Below are 22768 nucleotides of genomic sequence, written 5' to 3' on the forward strand. Positions count from 1 at the left end.
ATTGCTATAGTATAGTTTTTGTTTTTTGTTTTTGGGTTTTTGTTTTTGGTCTTTTTCCTTTTTTATCGGTACCGGGGATCCAACTCAAAGACTGCCTGCTTGCAAGGCAGTTGCTTATGACGCTGAGCTAAATCCCCAGCCCCCGTATAGTTTGTTTTTAATTTCTTAAATTTATTATTTTTTTTCACTTTTTAAAACTATCTTAGTTCTGGTGTTTTTTTTTTTTAATTTATAGAGAAAAAATAAAGCAAAACAGAAAAAAGGGTAGAAATAATGCAGAATTAAAAAGAATTACAACTAAGAAATCACTAGTTGATAAATTACATATTGTTATCTTAGAAATAGTTGTTCAAGTCACAAAATTAAAACATAGAAAGTGGACAATCAAACAATGAGAGTGCAAACTGTTCTGTTCAATTATCCAACAAAAAATATGGAACACTTCACTAATTTGCGTGTCATCCTTACACAGGGGCCATGCTAATCTTCTCTATATTGTTCCAATTTTAGTATATATGCTGCCGAAGCAAGCACTTAAATTTGTTTTTACTTTGAAAGGAATAAAACCAAATGAAATAAATCAGAATAGATTCAATTAAAACAAAATAAACATGATTTTAAAACAGAATACAAGGAAATCAATAATGGCTACCATAATACCTCTTGTTATCTTTAAAAGAATTGCCCATACCATCAGGCATAATAAACACAAATAAAATAGAACAGAATAAAACCAATAAAAACAAAACAATAGGAGCAGTACAGGACTTCAAAATAAAACAATAGTAAAACCATAGTGGGTATCATAATGCATCTAGTTATCTTCAAAGTAGTTGTCTATACCATCAGATGTGATATAATTTAAAAAACTGAATAAAATCAGTCAAAACAAAACAATGAAAGCAATACAGGGCTTCCAAAACAAGCTAATAGGAAATCAATAATGGCTACCATAATAGATTTTGTTATCTTTGAAATAACTGTCCATGCCATCAAATATAATAAAATTAGACAAATTGAAACAGACTAAAACCAAGCTAAACAGAACAAGAAAAACAATATGGATTTCAAATCACGATAATAGATTAACAATGGCCACTGCCTTCCCTTTTTAGATACTTCCTCCCTTTTCACTTTCACAGTATGTATTGTGAATTTGGAATCCCACTAACTCCTTTAGTTTTTTGTACTATACAGACAACATAATATTCACCCATGTGACTCATTTCATCCATGAGCACGATCTCAAGTTGTATCCTCTTACCTACAAGAGCCTTGAGGTTATCTTCCTTTATAGCTGAGTATAAAAGTGTATTTCTTATCCAGTCTGCATGTGATGGGCAAGCTGCCCTCACTTTTTTCTGGTTCTGTCACACAGAGCATTGTTCTCTCTCCTTTGACTTGCAGGCTCTGAACCGTCTTTCAGGTTAAATGTGTTTCTTGCATAAAGCTTATTGATCGACCCTGTCTCCTGATCCACTCTGCCTGTGTTTCTTTTTATTGGTGGATTGAGGCCATCTGTATTAGTGGTTCTGGCCAGCGTGCTTGGCCTCATCCCTGCCATGCTGTTTTCCCGCCATTGGCTGCCTACTTTTCCCCTCCATTCCTTTGTCTGCCCTGCTTGGTGACCTTCCTCTTCTGCTGTTCCTGGGACCAGGGTCTTTTTTTGTAATCTCTCTCTATAATGTCCTTCGGTATTTCTTGTAGGGTTGGCTCGGTGGTCATGAATTCCTTCAGTTGTTCTTTGTCATGGAAGTATTTTATTTCTCCATTAATTATGAAAGATAGTTATGCAGAGTATATCAATCTGGGTTGGAAGTTGTTTTCTTTCAAGAGTTGAAACATTTCACTCCAAAATCTTGATTTGATGGTTTGCATTGAGAAGTCTGTTGTGATTGCGATGGGTTTTCCTTTACAGGTAATCTGTTTCTTTTCTCTAACAGCTTTTAATAATCTGTTCTTGAGTTGAATTTCTGGGATCTCGATTATTATATGTCTGGGTGTAGATTTACTTTGGTTATGGCTAGCTGGAGTTCTATGTGCCTCATTCATCTGATATCTGAGTGTCACTTCCTTTTCCTATGCTTGGGAAGTTTTTCGATATTATTTCTGTAAATAGACTTTTAATGTCATTTGTGTTGATCTCTGCTTTTTCATCCACATCTATTATTTTTAAGTTATTTTTCTTTTGGTTGTCTTGCAGCTGTTGAATTGTTACTTGCTGGTTCCTTGTTATTTTTAAGAGGTCCTTTCACAATCACAAGCTGAAACCCTGTCTTCAAGGTCTGAAAGTCTATCTTTAGTTTCTTTCAGGTGGTCTTGCTAGCTTTCAATGGAGTTTTTTTAATTTCCTAGATTTCTCTGTGAATCTGTTTCATGTATTCTAAATCTTGAGTACATGGGATAGTATTTCTGTTCTAATTTATTTTAAAGCCCCGTAAGTTGTTTCTTCACTTCATTTGCCGTCACTTCAGAAACTTCAGGTGTTTGACTCATGATCTTTCCCGTGTTTGTATCTCCTGGGCCACTTCTGCTTGAGATGGAGGCCAGAGTCTGCCTTTTGCTTCTTAATCTTTACATATCCTGGGTTCTTCCAGACAAGTGGGCAGTGGAGTCTCAGGCACTTTCCACTCTAGCTACAAATTTCTCTGAAGTGAGACTGGTTCTTCTAGCCCGTGCTGCCTACCGGTCTCTGATGGTGACCATTGGGTACGCAGGTGTAGGGCTGTTTGCTGCTTTTCCCATAATGCTTTGGCTCACCAATGGCTGGTTGAGTGCAGACAGAGGCAGGGATGGCTGTTGACTCCCAGCTGGTTACTGGTGAGGACCTTCAGTGATGGCTACCAGAGTGTGCATGGGAGGCTGCGGTCAGCTACCGCCTCTGGACCAAGCCAGTTACCAGTAGGGAGCCCCCACCATGGCCCTTGCAGTGGGTGCAGGGGTGGGGCAGGCTGCTGCCTCCAGGATGAGCTGGTTAGCAGGTGGGGAACCTCAGCAATGGCTGCTAGAATGCGTGTCGGGGTGGCGCTCAGTCTGAGCAGTTTCCATAGGTCTGCTCCAAGAAGGCCCTGCCCAATCATTCTTTCCTGCAGAGGGACTGAGCCCTCTGCACTTACCACAAGAGTGCAGTCTTCTGCATCTACTGCTCCCCTCCACCACGATGTCTTTTTGCAGAGGCCTCCCGGCTCACCAGCCACCACCGTCACTGTGACCCTGTGTCCCCAGATTCCAAGAGCTTTTCTCACACAGCAAGTCCAGCGCCGGTGAAGGCACTGTCAGCTACCACCTTCTTTTATGTTTAAGTTTGTCTTTTTCCACTCTGTCTGTGGGCCTCAACTTGCATTCTAGAGTCTTCCTGGGTCCAGGGCACCCACTTCCTTCCTTCTCATCGTCCCCCCAATGCTGTAACCCAGCATTGGGACGGTTCTCTGAGAGGCTGTTTCCTCTGCTGCTTACTGTTCCGCCATCTTCCCGGAAAAGCCTTGCTATTATATAGTTTTATACGCATCCTGTAGATAACATAATCCTTTACTTCAATGGAGGGAAATGGAAAATCTGGGCAACCAAAGAAAGATTCCTTATGGTATTAAAATTTAGCGTTTTACCAGGTTAACTATGTTCCTAATTAAAGATGCTAGGCTGATGTTATTTAGGTAGATATAAACTAAATATTTATAAGGTGATTAAATATTCAATATGTTTAGGGAATAGATCATGAGAATTCTTGATATTGCCTAAGTATTATTTAGAAATCTATGTATTTATCATCACTTATGTGACAATATCAATGTGGTGATACTTTAAATTGTATAAGTAATTCTGGTCAGAGCATGTGCCAAGGACTAGCATTATCTTTTGGGTTCCCTGCAGTTTATAAATGCCAAAGTTGTAATGCACTGTATGTTCACATTCCAGAGCCACTAAGGAGCACTGTCAATGAATTAAAAAATCTCTGGACATATAAGACACAAAATATATTTCTTAGCTATTAGGCCTGGATGAAAGTGTTGATGTTCCAGATGAATGATTCTTCCCCTTAGTGAACAAGGAAAATCATGCCTCAGTCACTAATATGAAAGGTAACTGAAAAATCTGAAATTCTTCAGAGTGAATCTATTGCCCTAGGCATGGGTCATTGTCTTCTAGTGGATGTGTCTTAGAAGACATGTGAAGCTGAGGAGCCCATGGTTAAAGCCTGAAGTAGAGAGGCTGCAGTGCAGATCTAGCCCCACTGTGTACAGTAGATCTAATCCGTAGCTGCAGAGGACTTAGCCTGCCTGTGTGAGGGGATCTGAGGAAATAGGTGATCTGAGGAATATGAACTGAGGAAAAGAATTTGAAATCCATAGGATACTAGCACTGTCTCCATGTTAGAAAGAGAATGTGTAATTTCAAAATATGTAGCATATATAAAGAAAAAGAATGAAAGATCTGGAAAATATTCTTTTGGTCAAAACAAATGCAAATAATTGATGCTTCTAAAACACTTCTAAAATGTTTCAACATGAGTTATGTACACTTGGCCTTAAAATTCTATGAGGTGAAACTGGCAAATGCCAGCCTAAGAGAAGAAAATAGCTCAGCTGCCAGAAACTTGCCCTATGGTTAAACACCCAGGGTGCAACCTTGAGCAAAAGGCTTGATCTATCGACATGTAACACAAACCAGGATAACAATGGGACAGTGCAGTTCCTGCATACTTAAGCAGATGACTTAGTATCTGACAAGGAAGAAAAAGCATGCATCTAAGAGGAACTTAAAATCACTATCGAATATTGCTTGAATCTTATATGACACCACCATGTAGGAATAATTTCTAATTACCAATACATTACTTGCTTCATTAAGTTAGGTTACCTTGGCTTCCAGTTTTGTTCACTCCTGTCTTACGAAGCTGTGGTTAGGAAAATAGGAAACCAAAATGGCAACATTTGTACACACTTATAGTCCCTGGGAATCCTAAGTCTCACTTATGTAAATTCCATTAAGACTGAGACATAAGCTCTCCAAAAATGTTATTTCCCATAAAAGGGAAAGTTGATGAAATTCCTTGCAGTTAGCAAAGTGTACAGAGACTGATTCTAAAGAGGACTGAGTTGTTAATTAGAACTAATAATCTCTTTAATTATGGTTTTTAATCTCTCTTGTAGACACACAAAGATACAGACATATACAAATTTCCATGAGGTTAGGATGCCCTTTGAAATGAGAAGGAAAAGAGGAATGAACATGGAGAAAATACATAATGCTTGAATTGGCTGAACCTACTACTTTCACATTAGTAGATATGAGCCAGGAAATGTAGTCAGTTTCTTGAGAAGTAAGCATTGCCCCAAAGAGACAAGGCACAGGAGGACATTCACAACACTCAGCAACCTGGCTCTGGCAGGACAGCCACTCAGTGATGAGACCAACGAGGGCTTCATGGCGATGCTTCTTGTTAGCAAAGCTTACACTGCTGCAAGGACCTGATGATGACAGTAATGACAGGTAAATTTCTAACTAGGATGGACTGGTTGGTGAGGGCACACATGTGTGCATGTGGTGGGAGGAGGTTGTGAAAAAGGGTGGATTGAAGAATAGGGCCCAACATTTATAGCCTAGGTCATGAAATGAATTTAGACGGAATGTTTGTGCCTCTCATTTATTTGGAAATAAAGTCTCTGGGAGGAATTTAGGATTTAATGACATTATGGATGTCACTCTCATGAAGGAACTAGTGACCTTACTGTGTCTTCCCATCATGTAGGGACACAGCAAGAAGGCAGCTATCTGAACGGCAACAAGGAAAACCTTATCTGAACCCAGTCATGGTGGTACCTTTATTGTAGATATCTAGTCTCCAGAACTGTGGAAAAATAAATTTCTGTTATTTAAATCAGTTAGTCTATGCCATTTTGTTATGGCAGCCTGAGCCAGCTAAGATGAATTTCCTTTTTTTTTTCTTTTTTCTTTTTGGAGATAAGTTTCTAATTAACAGAAATAAAGGGAAGGATAATTGGAACATATTTGTGTGTGTGCATGTGTGTGTGTAGCTGTGTGGCAGAAAAATGTAGTAAAAATGTGCTTTTGTGTTTGTAATGCATAGAGTTACAAATTATGCTGATAGGTTAGGAATTTTATAGCTTTTCTGAAATGCTGAATAATGTTATTGAGCAGATAAACTGCTGAACAGATGTTAACTAACTGTTTGTGATGACCCCCTTGGTTCTCCTCATAAGGTAAGAATATCAAATCAATGATGTAATACAAAAGCCATAAGAAGAAAATTCTTTAAAATTTTCAATATACAACCCTTTTGAAAAGTATTAAGAAGGAGAAATCTGCAGCATTTATAGCCTGTTAATGAGAAGTTCTCTTTGTGTACTTTCAGTACAATGGCTTAAATTCTGTAAAAGAACATTGCATTATTCAGGTCGTATTTTGGACTTTTAAGACTGAAAAATAGAAAAGGCATATTTTCCATGGATCATAGAAAGGGATTAGATAATTTACCTTAAGGCTGCACAAAGATCAATTGCCAATGTTTATTGTAGCAGGCAATTCATCAGTGCAGAGACACTAGGTTGAATAGCTTTGAATTTTTGTGTAGGTAATGAGATGGTTATATGCTCAGTAAACAAAATAGGGAAAACATTGTGCTTGCTAAAATTTTGTTATTGATTGGAAATGAGAAGTGCACTGCAACTTTGAATTAGATATCAGGAAGGCATGAAGAAAAAGCTCTTTAAAGGAACACTAGTCTAATGAATACTAGAAGTTTCAAAGTGTGGCATTGTGGTATGTTTTAGAATACAAAAGGAATAAAGCATTAGCTAAATTTGTTTGGTTTTGCAAATGAGATTTTCTGTGAATGTTTCTAAAGCCATCCAACACCTATAATATTTCTGCTACAAAGTTTCCAAATTTCTACAATTCTTTAATATTACCTACATTCAATTGGGTGCCTCTAATAAAGTCCAGGATTGGCAAGATTCGCTTCCCCATTGTTTCCATGTGTCTCACATTGTCTTCTCTGGTCAGCTGATGGAAGGGAGTTTTATGATCTAGAAATTGTAACAATACACTTTTATACCATTTTTGCAGACTTCCATTTCAAAAATGTTTTCTTTAGCAATCTATACAAGGATATCTCAATATTAATAGATATGAAATCTGTAGTATAGAAACTTGTCCTATTCCTATACCATCTATACAACAATAAAAGATTTATGAAAAAGGAAGAGGAGACATTGTCCTTTAGGAACTGTCATTTACTCATTTTTTGTGTTTCTTGATTGAGAGATTGAAGAGACAGTGTGATACAATTCACCCATCTCTGCCATGTATGCCTGAGTTGTGCCTGAATTGTGAAAAAAACTGCTGTCATAATGTGTCTGATGCTTGTCTTGTTCCTCTCAGGTATCATTCAAGTGTGCAGATCCCACTGATTTTGAATGTAGTTCAAAGCTGAGGATACAGAGGATACAGCACAGGTCAGACACCAGTTCTTAAGTTTGTGGTTAGAGCTGGTGGAAGAATTCACCCTGGTCATGAATTAACCCCTAATTTTTAGACTTCAACTCCAGGAAAGTATTTTCTTATGTTTTAAAATTTTCAGCTATAATTTCTGAATACTATTGAACTATAGCACTCATCAGGATGGCTAAGCCCAGGAGATCTAGTTACATAAGAAAGAGTAGAAAATACATTAATACAACATTAGAGGACCCACATTAAAGTTGTTATTGGCCATGCACCTTATTTCATATAACAATTGTGTTGCATAATTGTGGCTTACATTTGCTACCTGATGATGAAAACTGCTTGTATTCTTCAAGTGCACTCTATTAAGCAGTGGTTGATGGAGGTAGCTGGAATGAGACGATTGGATTCAAAGAAGTGGGCTCTCCTTTATTGTGTGTGATCTTGGGGAAAAGATTTCCGGGAATCAAGATTCTAGGTATTGTTGACTAACCCACAAAGATTAGAAGGAGTAAATTGTAACGAAACATTTTTGGTGGCATAGGTCCTACTGTACATGGAGCCCTTGATAATAAGAATTGATGAGTAATGCACAGTTTGTAACTTGTACTGAAACACAGTAAGAAATCCAAGTGACTTACCTGTAAATGTTGGTAGCTTCCTACTTGATAATTTTTCCAAAAATTTTCCATCTTCTTTGTTTTTGAAGCCAAGCGTCAAGAGATATTGTTGAGGAGGAAAGGGTGACCATTCTGCTGTCTGAGGCAGCACGTGGAGTGCATAAAGATCTGAAATATGACAGAAAAAGAGCTAAGAATAGTTGGGGGTGTAACTCAGCAGCACACCACCTGTCTGGCAAGTGTGAGGTCATGAATTCAGTTCCTGGTACAAAACAAAAGAAAAAAAGCTAGAACCTCCATTACAGTCTTTACAGTCTTATATTCATGAACTTCTACCCCTAGAATTTAGGGATGGTCCTTGGAAAAATGGTAAAAACAAACATTAAAGGAACAAAATAAAATTATGTGTATCAAAAAGCCACATAGATAATATATCAGACATATATTACTGTTTATATTTTCCTTGGTAATTAATGCATACACAAAGCATAGTGATAAAATATGACTACATTTTGTGGTCAACTTTTCATCCTCAAAATATGGACATATAGGACCAGTTTACAGGTTTAATATTTTCTCTGTACCTCTATTAGAGAGGATTTGATTTTTATGTTATTAAAATATAAGGAAATACTGTTATATAAAACGGAAGAGAAATTAAAGTACAAGGTGAATTAATTTAGTTATTATTGTTCCTGTAGTTAGTGAAAGAAATTTCAAGTGATAAATGCACTGACTACTGTAATTAAACTTCAAAATAATTCAAGCACTACAAAAATATTTCTGAAGCAAACACTCCTAATGATCAAAAAAGTTGTTTATGTTTATTGAATATTTATTTTCTACCTGCTAATGTTCTAGGAGTTTTGTGTGACTGTCTTTATGAGTGGGGCTATGACTCCCATTCTATGAGAAAGAAGTTAAGGGTCATAGGAAGAAAATACTGGCTTAATACAGCTTGAAAGTGGGAAAAACAGGATTTACACCCAAGCAACCTATCTGATGCGCAGATGGGTCTACCCCGTGCACATTGCTTTGGAATTGCTCAGCTCTGCATTACTTTTGGGGTGGGAACAAATGTCAACCGTGGGATCCTGAAGGTCAGGTTCACCTACTTCATTTCCATTTTGAGCAACAAGGCTTGTTTTATTATAAAAGACTTCTCAAATGAAGGAAGATGAACAGAGAGATTTAATAAGCCCTACCTGTTTAATTAATAATGTTGGAGAGGGAAAAGGTGAAATTTCAAACATCTTTGAATTATGATCTGTTTAAAGGTCAATTTTAATATAGAATCAAAACTCATGGTAATCATTCAGAAAGATACAGCCTTCATTATTCATCTGTAATATTTCTCTCAAAAGTAATAGATGGGTGTTTTCATCCAACTTCTGCCCCCATCTTTGTTTTTTATCTGTGAAACATGTGGACAACATAAACTTGCTGAGAGATCTCATGTTTAAGGCTGATGTAAAGTAGAGCTGCCCTATTTGGAGGCTGGGACATCGACCACCCATTCCCATCCCTGCAGACTCTCCTGAAGCCTCTTCACTCCCAATTTTTCAAAGCACAGTTTAGAAAACACTGCAATAAGCTCTCAAGTAGACTTTGCTAGAGTACATAGTATGTGTCTCTTAAAAAGAGAATGAAAATATATAGGAACTACTTAAAGAATTAAATTGCCAGAGAATACTGTTTAAATCTAAACACAGGACAAAATCATACGAAGCATCCTTTGCTCTTTCTTCAGTCCCTTAGGAGTAGGTTGCCCTGACTTAATGGTAATGATAGTTGATATTTATCTGCATTCTGTGCCACATATGTTTTATCAGAATTATCATATTTACTCAGCAACAATGGGGGCATGCAATACCATTATTCCCACCTTACTGGTGGTGAAACTGAAGCTTCAAGAGATGACAGATATCCAAGAACACACAATGAGCTAATAGTCACCAGGACTGAAAGTCAGAAAAGCAACTGTACCAAAGCAGTCAAGGCTGACTGAATTTAGCAGGGAGTTTATGTGACAGCCAGCAGGAGCATACGGAGAGTCCATTTGATATTTAACTTGCTATAGAGGTCTGTAAGTTTGATGTTCCACAACTGTGTCTTTATTATTTATGAAATTGTGTCCTTGGTATATATGCCCTTCCATGAGAAATGTGAAATCATAAATTAATAGAAGGTGAATATTCTCTTATCCAAGAAAGTACAACTAATGTTTGAGAGTTCTCAAATGGAGTAATTTTTAGGCACTTTAAGATTCAGATTTCAGTATTAAATGCTTTAGTTGGTGTGTGCTTCACAAAATATCTTTTAAAAAGGATGACTTACTTTCTGTGAACAATGCAAAAATGTGATTTCTGTGTTTTGATTAAAAAATGTAAAATGTTTCTTTACTTTTAAAATCTATAAAATATTATCACAAATATCATCTGTTTCTGAGCTAATACTATTTTGGTGAAGTATTAATAAGATAAGCATTTCCCAGTTCTCCTGACTTATTCAAACACTGGATTGTGTGAAAAAGCAAGTGAGTCAGTTTTGAGATTCAGTGTTTCCTGGTGTAGCACTATTGCCATCAGGCCAGATGCTTGAGGACTCTATTATATAGATAACATGAAGAGTTTAAGAGGTTGTCCTCTTCTTGTCCCTGAATATTTGTTGAAGAAGAGACAAATAGTAATACAGGTAAAAATGCCTGTAAAAATATAAGTATTTTCTTTTCCTTTTGATTTTATACATTTTATCTTTTAAGTATTTATTATTAGATTTACAAGTGATGTACTAAAATGTGAGAGGTCCCTAAGATACATACCATTAGATTTAGAAGAAAAGAATTTGAAGTATCATTTTTCTTCCATTTATATGCAGAGCAAATTGCAGTTGAATGAACATCTAGCCTAGCAGGTGGTCTATGACCCAAAATGACAACACACTTACCAGATGTTGAATCTCATGTAACATTAATTTGAGTGCTAATTGTCCTCAATTTTGTGTTCATAAACCTCTACCTACGTCCAAAAAGCCTTGTGCTTCTGATGGATATAAAAGTTAATCAGATTATATTGTCCTTTGGTAGAAAAGTGGAATTCATTTTTAAAATATCTCTTTCACTCCTGTCAAGAAAATTTGGGAGGAATAGTCCATTAATGCTTTCCTTTACAATTTATTGCATTTGTAAATGAAATTTAGATGACTATGGCTAAATCTATTATTAAAAAGTCAGTTTTTGGGTATGACATGGTTCTAAGTTTTTAGCCATTAGTAAAGCAAAAGCTCTAAAAATTATATCAAAGGCAGATTGTTATTACATTTTTTGCAAAACTGTAATCTTTCCATTTCACCCCCTACCCCATGAAAGATGTCTGGTTTTTTCCAAAAGAGCTAAATTTCCCTTAATATTTTATTGTGCCTTGAAGCCTGGAATAGACAACTGGCTAGTCTGCAAGTTGTTTAAGATCTTCAGTATCTGCACTATTGGTCCTCTCTTGTGGAGGACCATCTGGAAACCTCCTTCAAAAAGAGCAATTGTCTCCCTTTTGGATAAACCCCGGCCCTGTCTCCATGTACTGATATGCACAGAGCTGGCTAAGCCATTTCCTTTTCCTTCAGTTGACTTTAAGCAGTGTAAATAGGGGTAGCTGAGGCACCCAGGCATAACTGTAGCCAGGCCATAGTCTATTTCCCCACCCCCATGACTCTCCAAAACCTGGTTGAGCCAGTGGGGTACAGTCAGCACTTCAGGGCTGTCAGCTGGAGTCCAGCCTCCAAATAAGAGGCTGTGCCTTTCAGGGAGGAAAAGTTTACATTTCAGAACTGAAGTATCCTCCCAAAAACATTAGGTGCAGATTGTGTTACGCAGATTAGTCTTTTTGCGTATTCTTTCTCTGCATGTTGCAGAGGTGCTTTCAGGCCTTCTACCGAGCCCAGCTTAGGGTACTCATGTACTTCCCATCATTCTCACAGTCATCCATCCTCAAGCCACTGTCTGCTTTATCAATTGGTAAAATCCAGGTTAGGCCTCGGCTCAAAGCCCCTTTATTTGGATTAACCTTCATCCTGGCCAGATTTAGGAACCCTTGGGTCCCCATAACTATAAATATGTCTTAGTGTCTTTATTCTCACTGTGGGTTGCACTGGAAGTGCTAGATTGGAATTTATTCACTACAATTCCAATAACTTTTCCATGGGATTACAAATGTAAACTTCCTGGATAGAGATGAGGTCCAGGAAGGGCTCTCCATACCCTCTGCTAAAGAAATCACTACTTTGGAGTTCAGTTGTTGCTCTTCTCTCTCTCTCTGTCTCTGTCTCTGTCTCTCTGTCTCTGTCTCTGTCTCTGTCTCTCTCTCTCTCTCTTTCTGCCACTTCTCAGTACCCCAAATTGTCTCTGCTTCACTGATGTTCTTTCTGTATTTCTGAGGTTTCAGCTATTATTTCTAAACATTGTTTTTAAAGCATTGGGTGCCAAAGAGAGTGTTCCATCTGCAAATTTTCACTAAGCTCAAACACATATTTACAAATACCTAGGGACTATCACTATTTGTTCACCATTTCAACAGTTATTTCAAATAGAGCAAATTGGTTCCTCAAAAGTGATTTTTATATTCTACAATTTTCCTTTTCCCTTATGTTCAGCAGCTTATTGTGGATGAAGACACACATTCTTCATTCAATTTTGCTGGCTTAAAATTTGAAGCCCTTATTGACATTTTTTTCCTTTATACTTAAACATTTGAGTCCCAAATTTTGAAACAAATTTGAGACAATGAGTCTCAACAACTAATTAAATCTGCCTTTTGTAATTCATCCCATATCAACTTCTTTGCATTATTGTTACTATCTTCTTGGTAAAGTTTCTACTCACATAATATCTTAATTTCAGAAAGAACTTCCCAACCACTGGACTGGTAAGTATTGTGTGATGCCAGTATATCTCTATGACCAGATGAACATTTCTGGAACATCACCATCCCACATCCTTGGGGAACTCAGTGATTTCTCCTTTTATGATCTGAACTCAAGGCTCTCAGCTGTGTGCATCTTCCTCACGGTCGTTACTTTTCATGTTATTTTTCTGAGTATAAAATACTCACCATTGCTTCTGTTGATTACATTAATCTGTGCAGCCTATGTTTAGCCTATCTCTGAACTTCTGTGATTTTTTTTTAACTCACATGCACCTTTTATCCCCTTTTTTCCTTTCCTCACTTTATTCCTGCCATCCAAATGTTCCTAGAGTAAGTCTCACTTTGTCCATGAGGAGTCTGCAGAATAGTTTAGTTTTCTGTCTTCCAATTCTTAAAAGCTATCTGGACTATTCACTCCGGAGTTAATCTCCTTTTCCACAGCGGCTGTCTTAAATTTTGATCCTTCTGAGATCACAATTTAGTTATGTTAATGCCTTAAGCACCTAACCGATGCTCAATTCATGCTTAAATGGGATCTAGAAGCAAACTTAATGATCCAGCAGAGAATAAAACAACAAAAGAGTCAAAACTAATAAGTGTCCACAGTTCCTGAAATATGACTTATTTTGTCACTAATAGAACTTACAACTTTTTGTCATATAGCCTTTGTTCTTCATTTTACCTAAATCCAAAATGGGTTCTATCTGTGTTATGAAAGGTGAGTGAAGTAAAATAATCCGCCGTGGGAAAGAGGGGAGAAGATACCCAGATGAACACAGTAGTTTTAGTGGGAGGGAATAATTAGTTTCATAGTGAGGCTGTATATCTGCTTCATGTTGCTTTCTGAAAAAAGAACGTGGACTCTTAGTCACAAAAGATGATTGCATTAATGCAGTCTGGTTTAGTGAAACCATTGGCAGCACCAAAAAGATCTTCAAAAACATGGAATATTGATTATAGATAAACAGATTCATTTATATGTGGGAGTAGCTGTGTTTGTTAAGACGTTAAAATATTCACAAAACAAGATTTGAGCTTTCTACATTTTTACAAATTCATGTAAATTATGAGATATAAATTTCATTATCATCAGCATTTTCCATTGGACACCTAATTATAATCTCAGTCAACAGATTGTGAAAAAACATTTTAAAGCAATTTTTTTTAAAAAAAGAAAAATCATAAGCATTTAAAAATTCTTTAAAATATACAAATGTATTAGTGTCCTAGCACTCTGCCTTCCTACGGCTTTCCTTCCTTCTCTATTTTCTGGTGTCCATGTCATTTCCGTGCCCTTTGTCCCTAACAAAATGTTCTGACATTTTGGGCTAGAACAAAATCTCATTTCTAAAGGTCCCAATTGTTCAGTGTGAGATGGGACCATGTAAGTTTTATACGACTTCTTCTTACTGATCAGTTGCAGAGTTTAGCCTCTCCAGGAGCTGCATAATGCCGACACTTTGTCATTACCTCTTTCTCAGTCATTTCTGAGTTTTATCTTGTACTCTCTTTAATGCCAATACATCTTTCTTGGAAGTTATCCACAAATTCACATCAGCAAGAAAATAGCAAAAGGCAGCAACTTTGGAGCTAAGTTATCATTACTGCTCTCCCTCATAAATAATGCTTTCTACTTGAGAAAACATAGTATATTTTGATTTTTACATGTGATATATGAGATAGCTATATGTATAATGAATCTCTGTGTAAAAAAATTATATGTTCCTTTTGACCTTCATTATAATGTCTGAGTTATAGATGCAAGTGGAAAAACTGATTTTCATTATAAGAATCCTTCAGATTTCTGGTACTCCTCTGAGACCGATTTTGTATATTAAAGTTTTCATAACCTATATAAAAACTCAAAAAGACAAATAATTCTGCAGGATTTTTTTTAATACACAGTTCATTTCTAGTTCATTTAGAATTCTTATTGATTCCAAAATGTGATGTTTAATCAACTGTATTGGATCTTTATTCTGTGTTTTATCATATTGAAGTTCTTTAATTCCCCTTCACAAAATAGATTTGAGACAATACAAATATCGCAATTCCTTTCAATACTTATTAGACTCGCTAATGGTGAAGTAGCGCAACGCTGGTATCATTTCAATAAACTCTTTTATTGCACTATATAAGAGCTGGAATAATCATTGGTTTGTTGGCTACCTAACATGCATTTCCTCTGTCTCCTTTTATCTTTGTGGAAAATTTTCTCTACCCCCACCCCATGAAGCCCAGTTGACTTAAATAATTCAGTCTATGGCATTCTGTTGACTCCACTTACTGGCTCAACCATAAGCATATAATGCAATTTAGGCCAATGTGAAAGAGAAAGTGAGCTTAAAGAATTGTGTTGAAGAGACACCCTAGGGGTGTTCCTAGGGGCAGTGTGATTTGTGATCTGTAATGACATTTTGGCCTTTGCCATTATATTTAAAGATCTGGCAGTTGAGACGATGGTACCAGGTAAACCTTCAGAATAAAGCTGACTATGAAAATATAGCAATAAGAGATACGAGCAGCTGTACCTGAAGACAGCCCCATCTGTAGACATTTAATTTATATAAATCCTTGTATTCTACACCTCCATCTATCTCTTGAGCTGTGCTCCCTACCTTCTAAAACCAAAGATTCTTTATATGGGGGATCAACTACTAGGTCAGAATATTTATAAATAATATGGAATCTTTAAAATATTACAGTTGGTATGTAAAACACATAAAAATAGTTCACATAGAATTTCTGGGAAGAATGATCCCTTTATTTAGGAAAAATGACAGCTTCAGAATTGAGAATTATTAATTTTTACAGTTGGGGGAAGGTCATAAAATAAGATATATCTTGATGATGCCATTTTTATGATATTATTAGATTATTACTGAATCAAAATAGTGCAAATAGGAAAGTAAAATGACATGGCCAAAATGGAAAATGATGTGGCTATTACTTCAAAAATTAATTCAGTTATCCCATTTCTGTGTATACATTAAAGATAACTGAAATCAGGGACTGGAACAGGTATTTGCATGCCTATGTTCACAGCAACATTATTCAAATTAGCCAAAGGGTGGAAGCAACTCATTTCCAATGGTAGATGAGAAGAATATATATATATATATATATATATATATATATATTCCTGGTGTATAATATTTGCACGTGGGCAAATACTATGTGATTCTATCTCTGTGAGGTATCTAGAATAGTGAAATTCATAGTGACAGAAAGTAGAAGGGTAGTTTCAGGGGCTGGGGAGCGGAGGGGATGTGAGGAGTTCGTGCTTAGTCTTTCAGTTGGGGAAGATGAAGAAGTTCTGGAGACATCAGTCTTGTTATGATAACTGTGCAGCAGAGAATATATCGGACGCCACTGAGCTATATGCTTAAAACTGTCTCAAATGGTAAATTTTATTAATGAAAATTTTATCACAAGGCAAATAAAGCACCACAGACATTAAATTCATGATACTGAATAGGAGGAGGGAGGTTAGGAAAACCTTTGAAAATTTCAATTGTACTTTTAGAGTTGTATTTCCTAATGAGGTGGTAATTATGGAAGTGTTCCTTATGCTATTGTTTATAATTTTCAGAAAATTTGAAACATTGCAACATGAAAAAAATAGGCGCTTCTGGTTCTTATCATATCAGAACCATTCAGACTAACTCTCTTTCTGAACACAGCATAAACTTTAGAAGAAATATGGAAAGTAGATGGTTCTAAAAACATTAAAGAAGTAATATGATGATGAAGAATTATTAGCAGAGGTGTGAGGAAAGATACTGAATGGGGTGATCTCAGTGTTTGGTGCTGCTGTTTCCTAGAGCATTTTCTGAGCTGAAACAAAGGGCTCCAGAGTTGAGGAAGGTGAAGAGTAGGATCTTCACTTCAGCGATGGAGGTGAGCAGGCGATCAAGGCAGCCTCACTACCAGCCTCACTACCAGAAGACCACTACTGACTGGTCTTCAAATATAAAAACAGCCTTATCTTCCGGTTATAAACGCAATTGTTCATGAAAGTTTATTCTTTTTGCTTATCATTAGTAAAGTAACATTTTGTTCAGGATTGTTGCATCTATGGTCATGAGATTGACCTTAATGAGTGCCAGTGACCTTAACCACTGGAAGGGAGATTAGTTTAATCACCTCCACCTCACCCCCATTGCTGGGGTGCAGAATTTATTCTCTACTACCTGCCAATCCATAACTACTAGGAAGCTGAGCATTGTTCAATGCATTCTAATGTGTGTGTGGTGCTTCACAATGAGGTTGTTTTTTAAAAGAAAACAAACAAAAGGAAAACCAAACCAAATCCAAAAAAAAAAAAAAACCCCAGTAAGTTGAATGGGGCTCTAATTTAGCTGGAAAGTGCAATGATCATCTGTGGACTGCAAAGTCATCAAGAAACACTCTCGCCCTTAAGGTAGAGATTAATTGTGAGCCAAGCATTTCAGGAGAAATAGACAGAACTCATACGCTGCATATGCAAATCTAGATAAATAAAATTTTAAAATGATAACACTATAAAATAAAAATTCTAATTGCATGCGTAATTGACTTTAAAGTAAAAATTAATTTAATTTTAAAATTTAATTTAAAATTGAGAAAGTAGAGACATTGTTTTATATGCTTATGAATTCAATCTTTAGGGATTTGAATGCTCAGCTGCATAATTTGTTAGACTACAGTGCCTAATGATGAAATATAATATCATAGAGTACCTACATTGCACAACATTGGAAAAGGATTCAGACTAAGATTCCAGCGCTCACCTCACCACTCCCATGCTTGTTTGATAATGGTCTGTGGGCTTTGTCACACAGATTGGGGTAGCTGGCAATAGCTAATAACCTGAGAAACTAGAAAGGACACAATTTTGTTCCTGGAGGGGCTCATCTATCCATGAGGGGATAACTTTTGGGACTAGAATTTAATAGTGAACAAGGTGTGTCTGAGGGGCACTGTAATGGGTGTTTGTTTATGTGTGTCTGCACTTTTCAAGGTTTTTCTGAGCACTATGGGTATAATACTCATAACAGTTTTCTGCTTTTTGATCATTCCAGCTCCTCCCTACCCCAACCCTCTGGATGTTCTTCAAAGACTGCAGTAAGTATATTATTTCTATTTACTTTTGAATTGCTGACTAACGTTTCTTTAAGAGTAATACCAATTGGATTTGGGTGGATTCAGAGTAGGAGCCTTCAGAGTTCCAAGGATGTTCAGGAGAGACCGCTTGAAGGCCAGAAGGAAACAAATGCTATCATGTTTACTGCAAAGGACAAGCAAACTGCTAGATGCTGTTGTATCTACTTCCATTAAATACACTGATGCAATGAATGGCACACTTCATTGAGAAGACCAACATTTTAATACTTAAAGCAGTGATTACAGTCCCATATGTAGGGGACTTCCTTTTTTTTTTTTTTAGACTACAGGAATGCTTGTCTGATAATATAAAGAATTCTGTGCTATAAATATGAACTGATTTATCATCTTGGTAACTAACCTGAATATATTTTCCTAATAATACTGTGGGTGCTGTCTCTTTCATTCTATAACTTTTCCATATGAGATAGTTAGTTATAAAGAGGAAAACTCTTGATCATGATAGAGTCATATAATTTAGAGGAAAAAAGAACAAAATGAGGAATTTTAACTTCAGGGTTTAGAGAACATAAGAATGTATTATTCTTACTACTAAATGATGGCTGAACAAGAACAAAGTTATAAATTTCAGTGAAAATCAATTTTTAAAGGTCTGTTTTAAAACAATATATTATTCCTCTGAACATACATATTTACTCTTGGGAGTTAAATTTCACTGGAGAGCGAAGATATGACTCCACCTGAGTGTTAAAGTAATTGATATCTGACCTGGAAAACTTTCCTATTGAACATTACTAAACACAGATCCATTACTGGTTATTTATTTATTTAGCAAATAAATCTTGATATTTTCATCAAAAGGAGATGGGATATGCTTATTGCATTACTTTATTATTATTAAAATACAACCATCCAAGAATAGGAACTATGCAAAATTGCATTATTTCACTAGAATATATGAATAAAAATCACAAGCGAAATCTGTATAAATGAAAATGTAATAATTCTGTGGCTGGTGAATTATTATTTGTTTTATATACCCTGACTACTCTGCATGAATCAAAGTAGATTTTTCCTTAAATAAGAAAAATGGATAGCTGTAATATAAAAAGTCAATTATTTTTTTTCTTCATGAAGCATAATATAATACACCTCTATAATAATAAGACTTTAAGATTTTGGTGGGCCTCACACATCCCTGAAATAGAAAACAATGCACAGAAGCATATAAAATCCAAAGTATCCTACAAGACAAATTTGAATTTCAACCTCTCTTCTTCAGTCTTATAGAAATTACAAGAGCAATCTTAGTAACTATTGCTGAGGATGAATGAGGCTTATGATAAATCACTGGATAACCAATTTCCAATTTGGTTGGCTCATTATGACAAAACATTTAAAAATTTGGATCTAAATTTCAAAATGAGTTAACTTTGTAATTTTCCCCCTCGGCATCTGTTTTTCATGTGGAAATCCCTAACAGACTGAGTGTGCACTACCAGCTGGCTAGAGAGAACACACTGCATAGTGAACCTCTCCTTGCTCATGACCGCCACCCCTGCCAGGCACAGCTGGGCTGTGGGCGTGGTCACCTGGGAACTTCGCACTGGGTCCTCAGTAGACTGAGTGAAGGTGACCTGGAGCTGGGCAGGGTTTCTCAGCTGGTGTTTTGTTTGCCAGCTTCCACTGGCAGAATTAAATGTGGTAGCCTCCAAGTTTTAATGATAGTAACCACTTCTTCAGGGAAACTTTGATAGGTAAATTCCCCATCCAAGATACTTGAGTAATAGGTATATGACCTATGACTAGTGGGGGTTTATTTATGTGATTTAAATAAATTAGATATTCTCACATATGAGCTCCATTTCCCTTGCTGCAGTGAAAGCTTTCTTTCTTTCTTTCTTTCTTTCTTTCTTAATTGGTACCTGAGATTGAACTCACGACTGCCTGCTTACAAGGCAGGTCCTTATGCCACTGAGCTAAATCCCCAGCCCCTTGTTTCTTCCTTTTCCTTCCTTCCTTCCTTCCTTCCTTCCTTCCTGTGTGATATCAGTGATTGAACCCAGGATTTGCTCTTCATTTTCAGGGATGGTTTTTCTAAATTGCCAAGCTGCCCAGGCTGGGCTTGAACTTGCAACCTTCCCACCCTAGCCTCCCGTGGTGGTGGTAATTCAGGATGCTCCACCGTGCTCTCCTTTGTAATTCTATTTTATCTCCTGAGGCTTATTGGAATCTCTTCTGAATTCTTCATTACATTCCAGCGGGTGGATACAAAGATGTTTGAGAGAGCGTTCATCTGGAGCTGTTTATGGAAGAGTGAAGCTGAGGGAGAAAAATATGTGTACAAATTCTGAGTATCTTTGGGGATGCAGCTGATTGCACAGGAAAAGATGTTTATTCAGTCAGTAGAGTTGAGTGAGCAAGAACTTGTGCACATTTTATGTGGAGTTGTGTTTACGTACAGGTATCACTATATCACTGTGCAGTCACCCTGATTGCATGAGAATTTGTGACCTACAAAGGTGATAAAAGAAGAATCTTGATTTTTGAGAAGTTCAAGAAAACTACTCTTGTAGTTCTGATTTTGTTTTATGACTCACTTCTCCAGCCACACCTCTAAAACTGCGCAGATAACTAGTCATTATTCTTCTGCCTTCATCCCAGAAGGTGGTTCGGGGAAATCCTTTCATTATTTACAACAGGGGCAAATAATGTCACCCCTTCAGTAGCTTGATGTCAAAGCTCTGTTTCCATAGAGAAAACAACCTTACCCATTCCAGAGCAATTTAAATTCTAGGCTGCTTTTTCTACCTTCCATTCCCCTTCCAGAAGCTGTGTCTTCCCTCTAAGGTTCTCATGTCACACTGTCATACTCTGGCAATTACTAATTATAAAATAATAGAAAACAATAATTAGTAACTTATAATTATCTTCTCTTCCAAAGTATAAGATCCTTTAGTGTGAATTGTCTTGCTCTTGCCAGCAGATCATAATTCATCTTGATAACAGGTTTGATGGAGTTACACGAGACATGAGTCTAGCTCATTAATGTTATTGTTTTTAAACTCTCAGTAGCAACAGTGCTTCCTAAGCCTTAATTAATCGTCACGATTTCTCTTTGAAGTGGGTTAAATATAACTAAACTCATTCTACCAGAAGAGAAATTGGCAAAGTGGAGATCTCAACGACTCCTTCATTACTAACGGATAGCAGAGTAGAAGTCGAAAGAGCTAACTGGACTTATTTCTTGATAATTCTATTAGTGGGCCCCCCATTCAATAAACTACTTAAATATTACTAACAAAACAATAAAAAATTGTAGCAATGAGCAAAACTGTGAGTTCTGAGGAAGTGTTATCTAATTTCTGCTAAAATGATCAAACTAAAGAAGTCGTCATCAGTGGTCATTACCATATGCATTATTACTTTTTGCTCTGTTCTCAAGGTCCCTTTGTTCCCTAGGGATTTATTATTCATTACTAGCTGAATTTATTTAGTATCTTCCCTCTGAAGAATTTGAGACATCATGGAGAAAAGACTCCATAGGACCTAAATTTAATCTCTGTCACATGGAGACAGGGCAGCTCCATGGCAAAGACATGGGTTCAAATCCACGTCCAATCTGCTGTGTATCTTGGGGAACACTGTCTTCTTTTATAATTGTTGTTTTCTAGGGCAAATCATTTTACCTCATAAATCATAGGAGTAGCAAGACAGAGAGTATCTGATACTTTAAAGGTGATTATTTATAGAGGATGTTATTAGTTCTATAAGTCAATGGCTTAGTCCCCTAAGATTTGAAAAAAAGGGGTGAAAGAGCCTTAGTAGGAGATTGTGAAGTCATTAGTGTGTGCATTTAGAGGTTTTTCCTAGCATGATAGTCACTGTTGTGTGGTTCTTCATTTAGTTACTTCTTAAGACAAAAATAGGAAAACAGGTATCAGTGTGTGTCCCTTCTGGTACTCCTGGCATCTGGATCTCATTTGGATACCAGAGATTCAATATTATCAGGAAAGAGAGTTCTGAGAGAGGAGATAAGTGGTGGAAGGAAGTAGAAATAGGGACACAGAAAAAAATCCATCTTCTGTCCATTGCTGGTGTACTGATAACAGAGAGAAAGCTGACACTTCCCATAGGTCTTTCCCTCATTTTGTTTCAGACCTTAGCTTTCTAAATTATAGAAACCTGCAGGTATAAGGAACATCATACATCTAAGGCTAGCTGTTATGGATTGAGAACTGATGGCCAACTTAACGCCAGCTGGATTACATCAGCATGCACCGAGCGAAGATGCTCCACCTGAGGAGGGTTGCCAGGATAAATAGGTGGAGACGGAGAAGGAGGTTATTAAGGTGTTGAGGCATTAATGCGTTGTTGCATTGAGGCATTGTGGATTCTCCCATGAGTTGCTGTTTGAGCCACTGGTTCTCCTGGAGAAGCTCTGGTCCTCACATCGAGCATTGCTTCCTGGCTCCGGAGGGGAAGACATGTACTGCTTGGACTCCAGGAAGTACTCGTCATGCTGCTTCCTGGCATGTACCTGACTGTGCTTTTTGTTGGAGGGGCTTGGGGCCTCCGTGTTGCTGAGGACGGCTGTGATGCCTTTCAGGATAGCCCTGGTCTTTGTTGTGAGTGTGACTTCTCGGCTCCAGCATAGAACCC

The 22768-nt window shown here is 37.0% G+C and overlaps 1 protein-coding gene and 1 non-coding gene across 2 annotated transcripts in view; both read right to left on the reverse strand.

Moving 5' to 3' along the window:
• Spata16 (spermatogenesis associated 16) overlaps positions 1-22768 on the reverse strand; it is a 232622-nt gene that overhangs the window by 25418 nt on the left and 184436 nt on the right. Inside the window, exons 7-8 of the mRNA XM_003467560.2 lie at positions 8106-8252; positions 6934-7046 (exon numbers count right to left, since the gene is read on the reverse strand). Coding sequence (XP_003467608.1) covers positions 6934-7046; positions 8106-8252 — 260 coding nt within the window. The remainder of the gene's footprint in view (positions 1-6933; positions 7047-8105; positions 8253-22768) is intronic.
• Positions 428-534, reverse strand: LOC111756112 (U6 spliceosomal RNA). Its single transcript, XR_002790603.1, has one exon. It is a non-coding gene; the product is annotated as a U6 spliceosomal RNA (small nuclear RNA).

This window comes from Cavia porcellus, unplaced genomic scaffold (assembly GCF_034190915.1).
Source record: "Cavia porcellus strain 051 isolate PalLab524CR breed Dunkin Hartley unplaced genomic scaffold, mCavPor4.1 scaffold_17, whole genome shotgun sequence".
Taxonomy (NCBI): domain Eukaryota; kingdom Metazoa; phylum Chordata; class Mammalia; order Rodentia; family Caviidae; genus Cavia; species Cavia porcellus.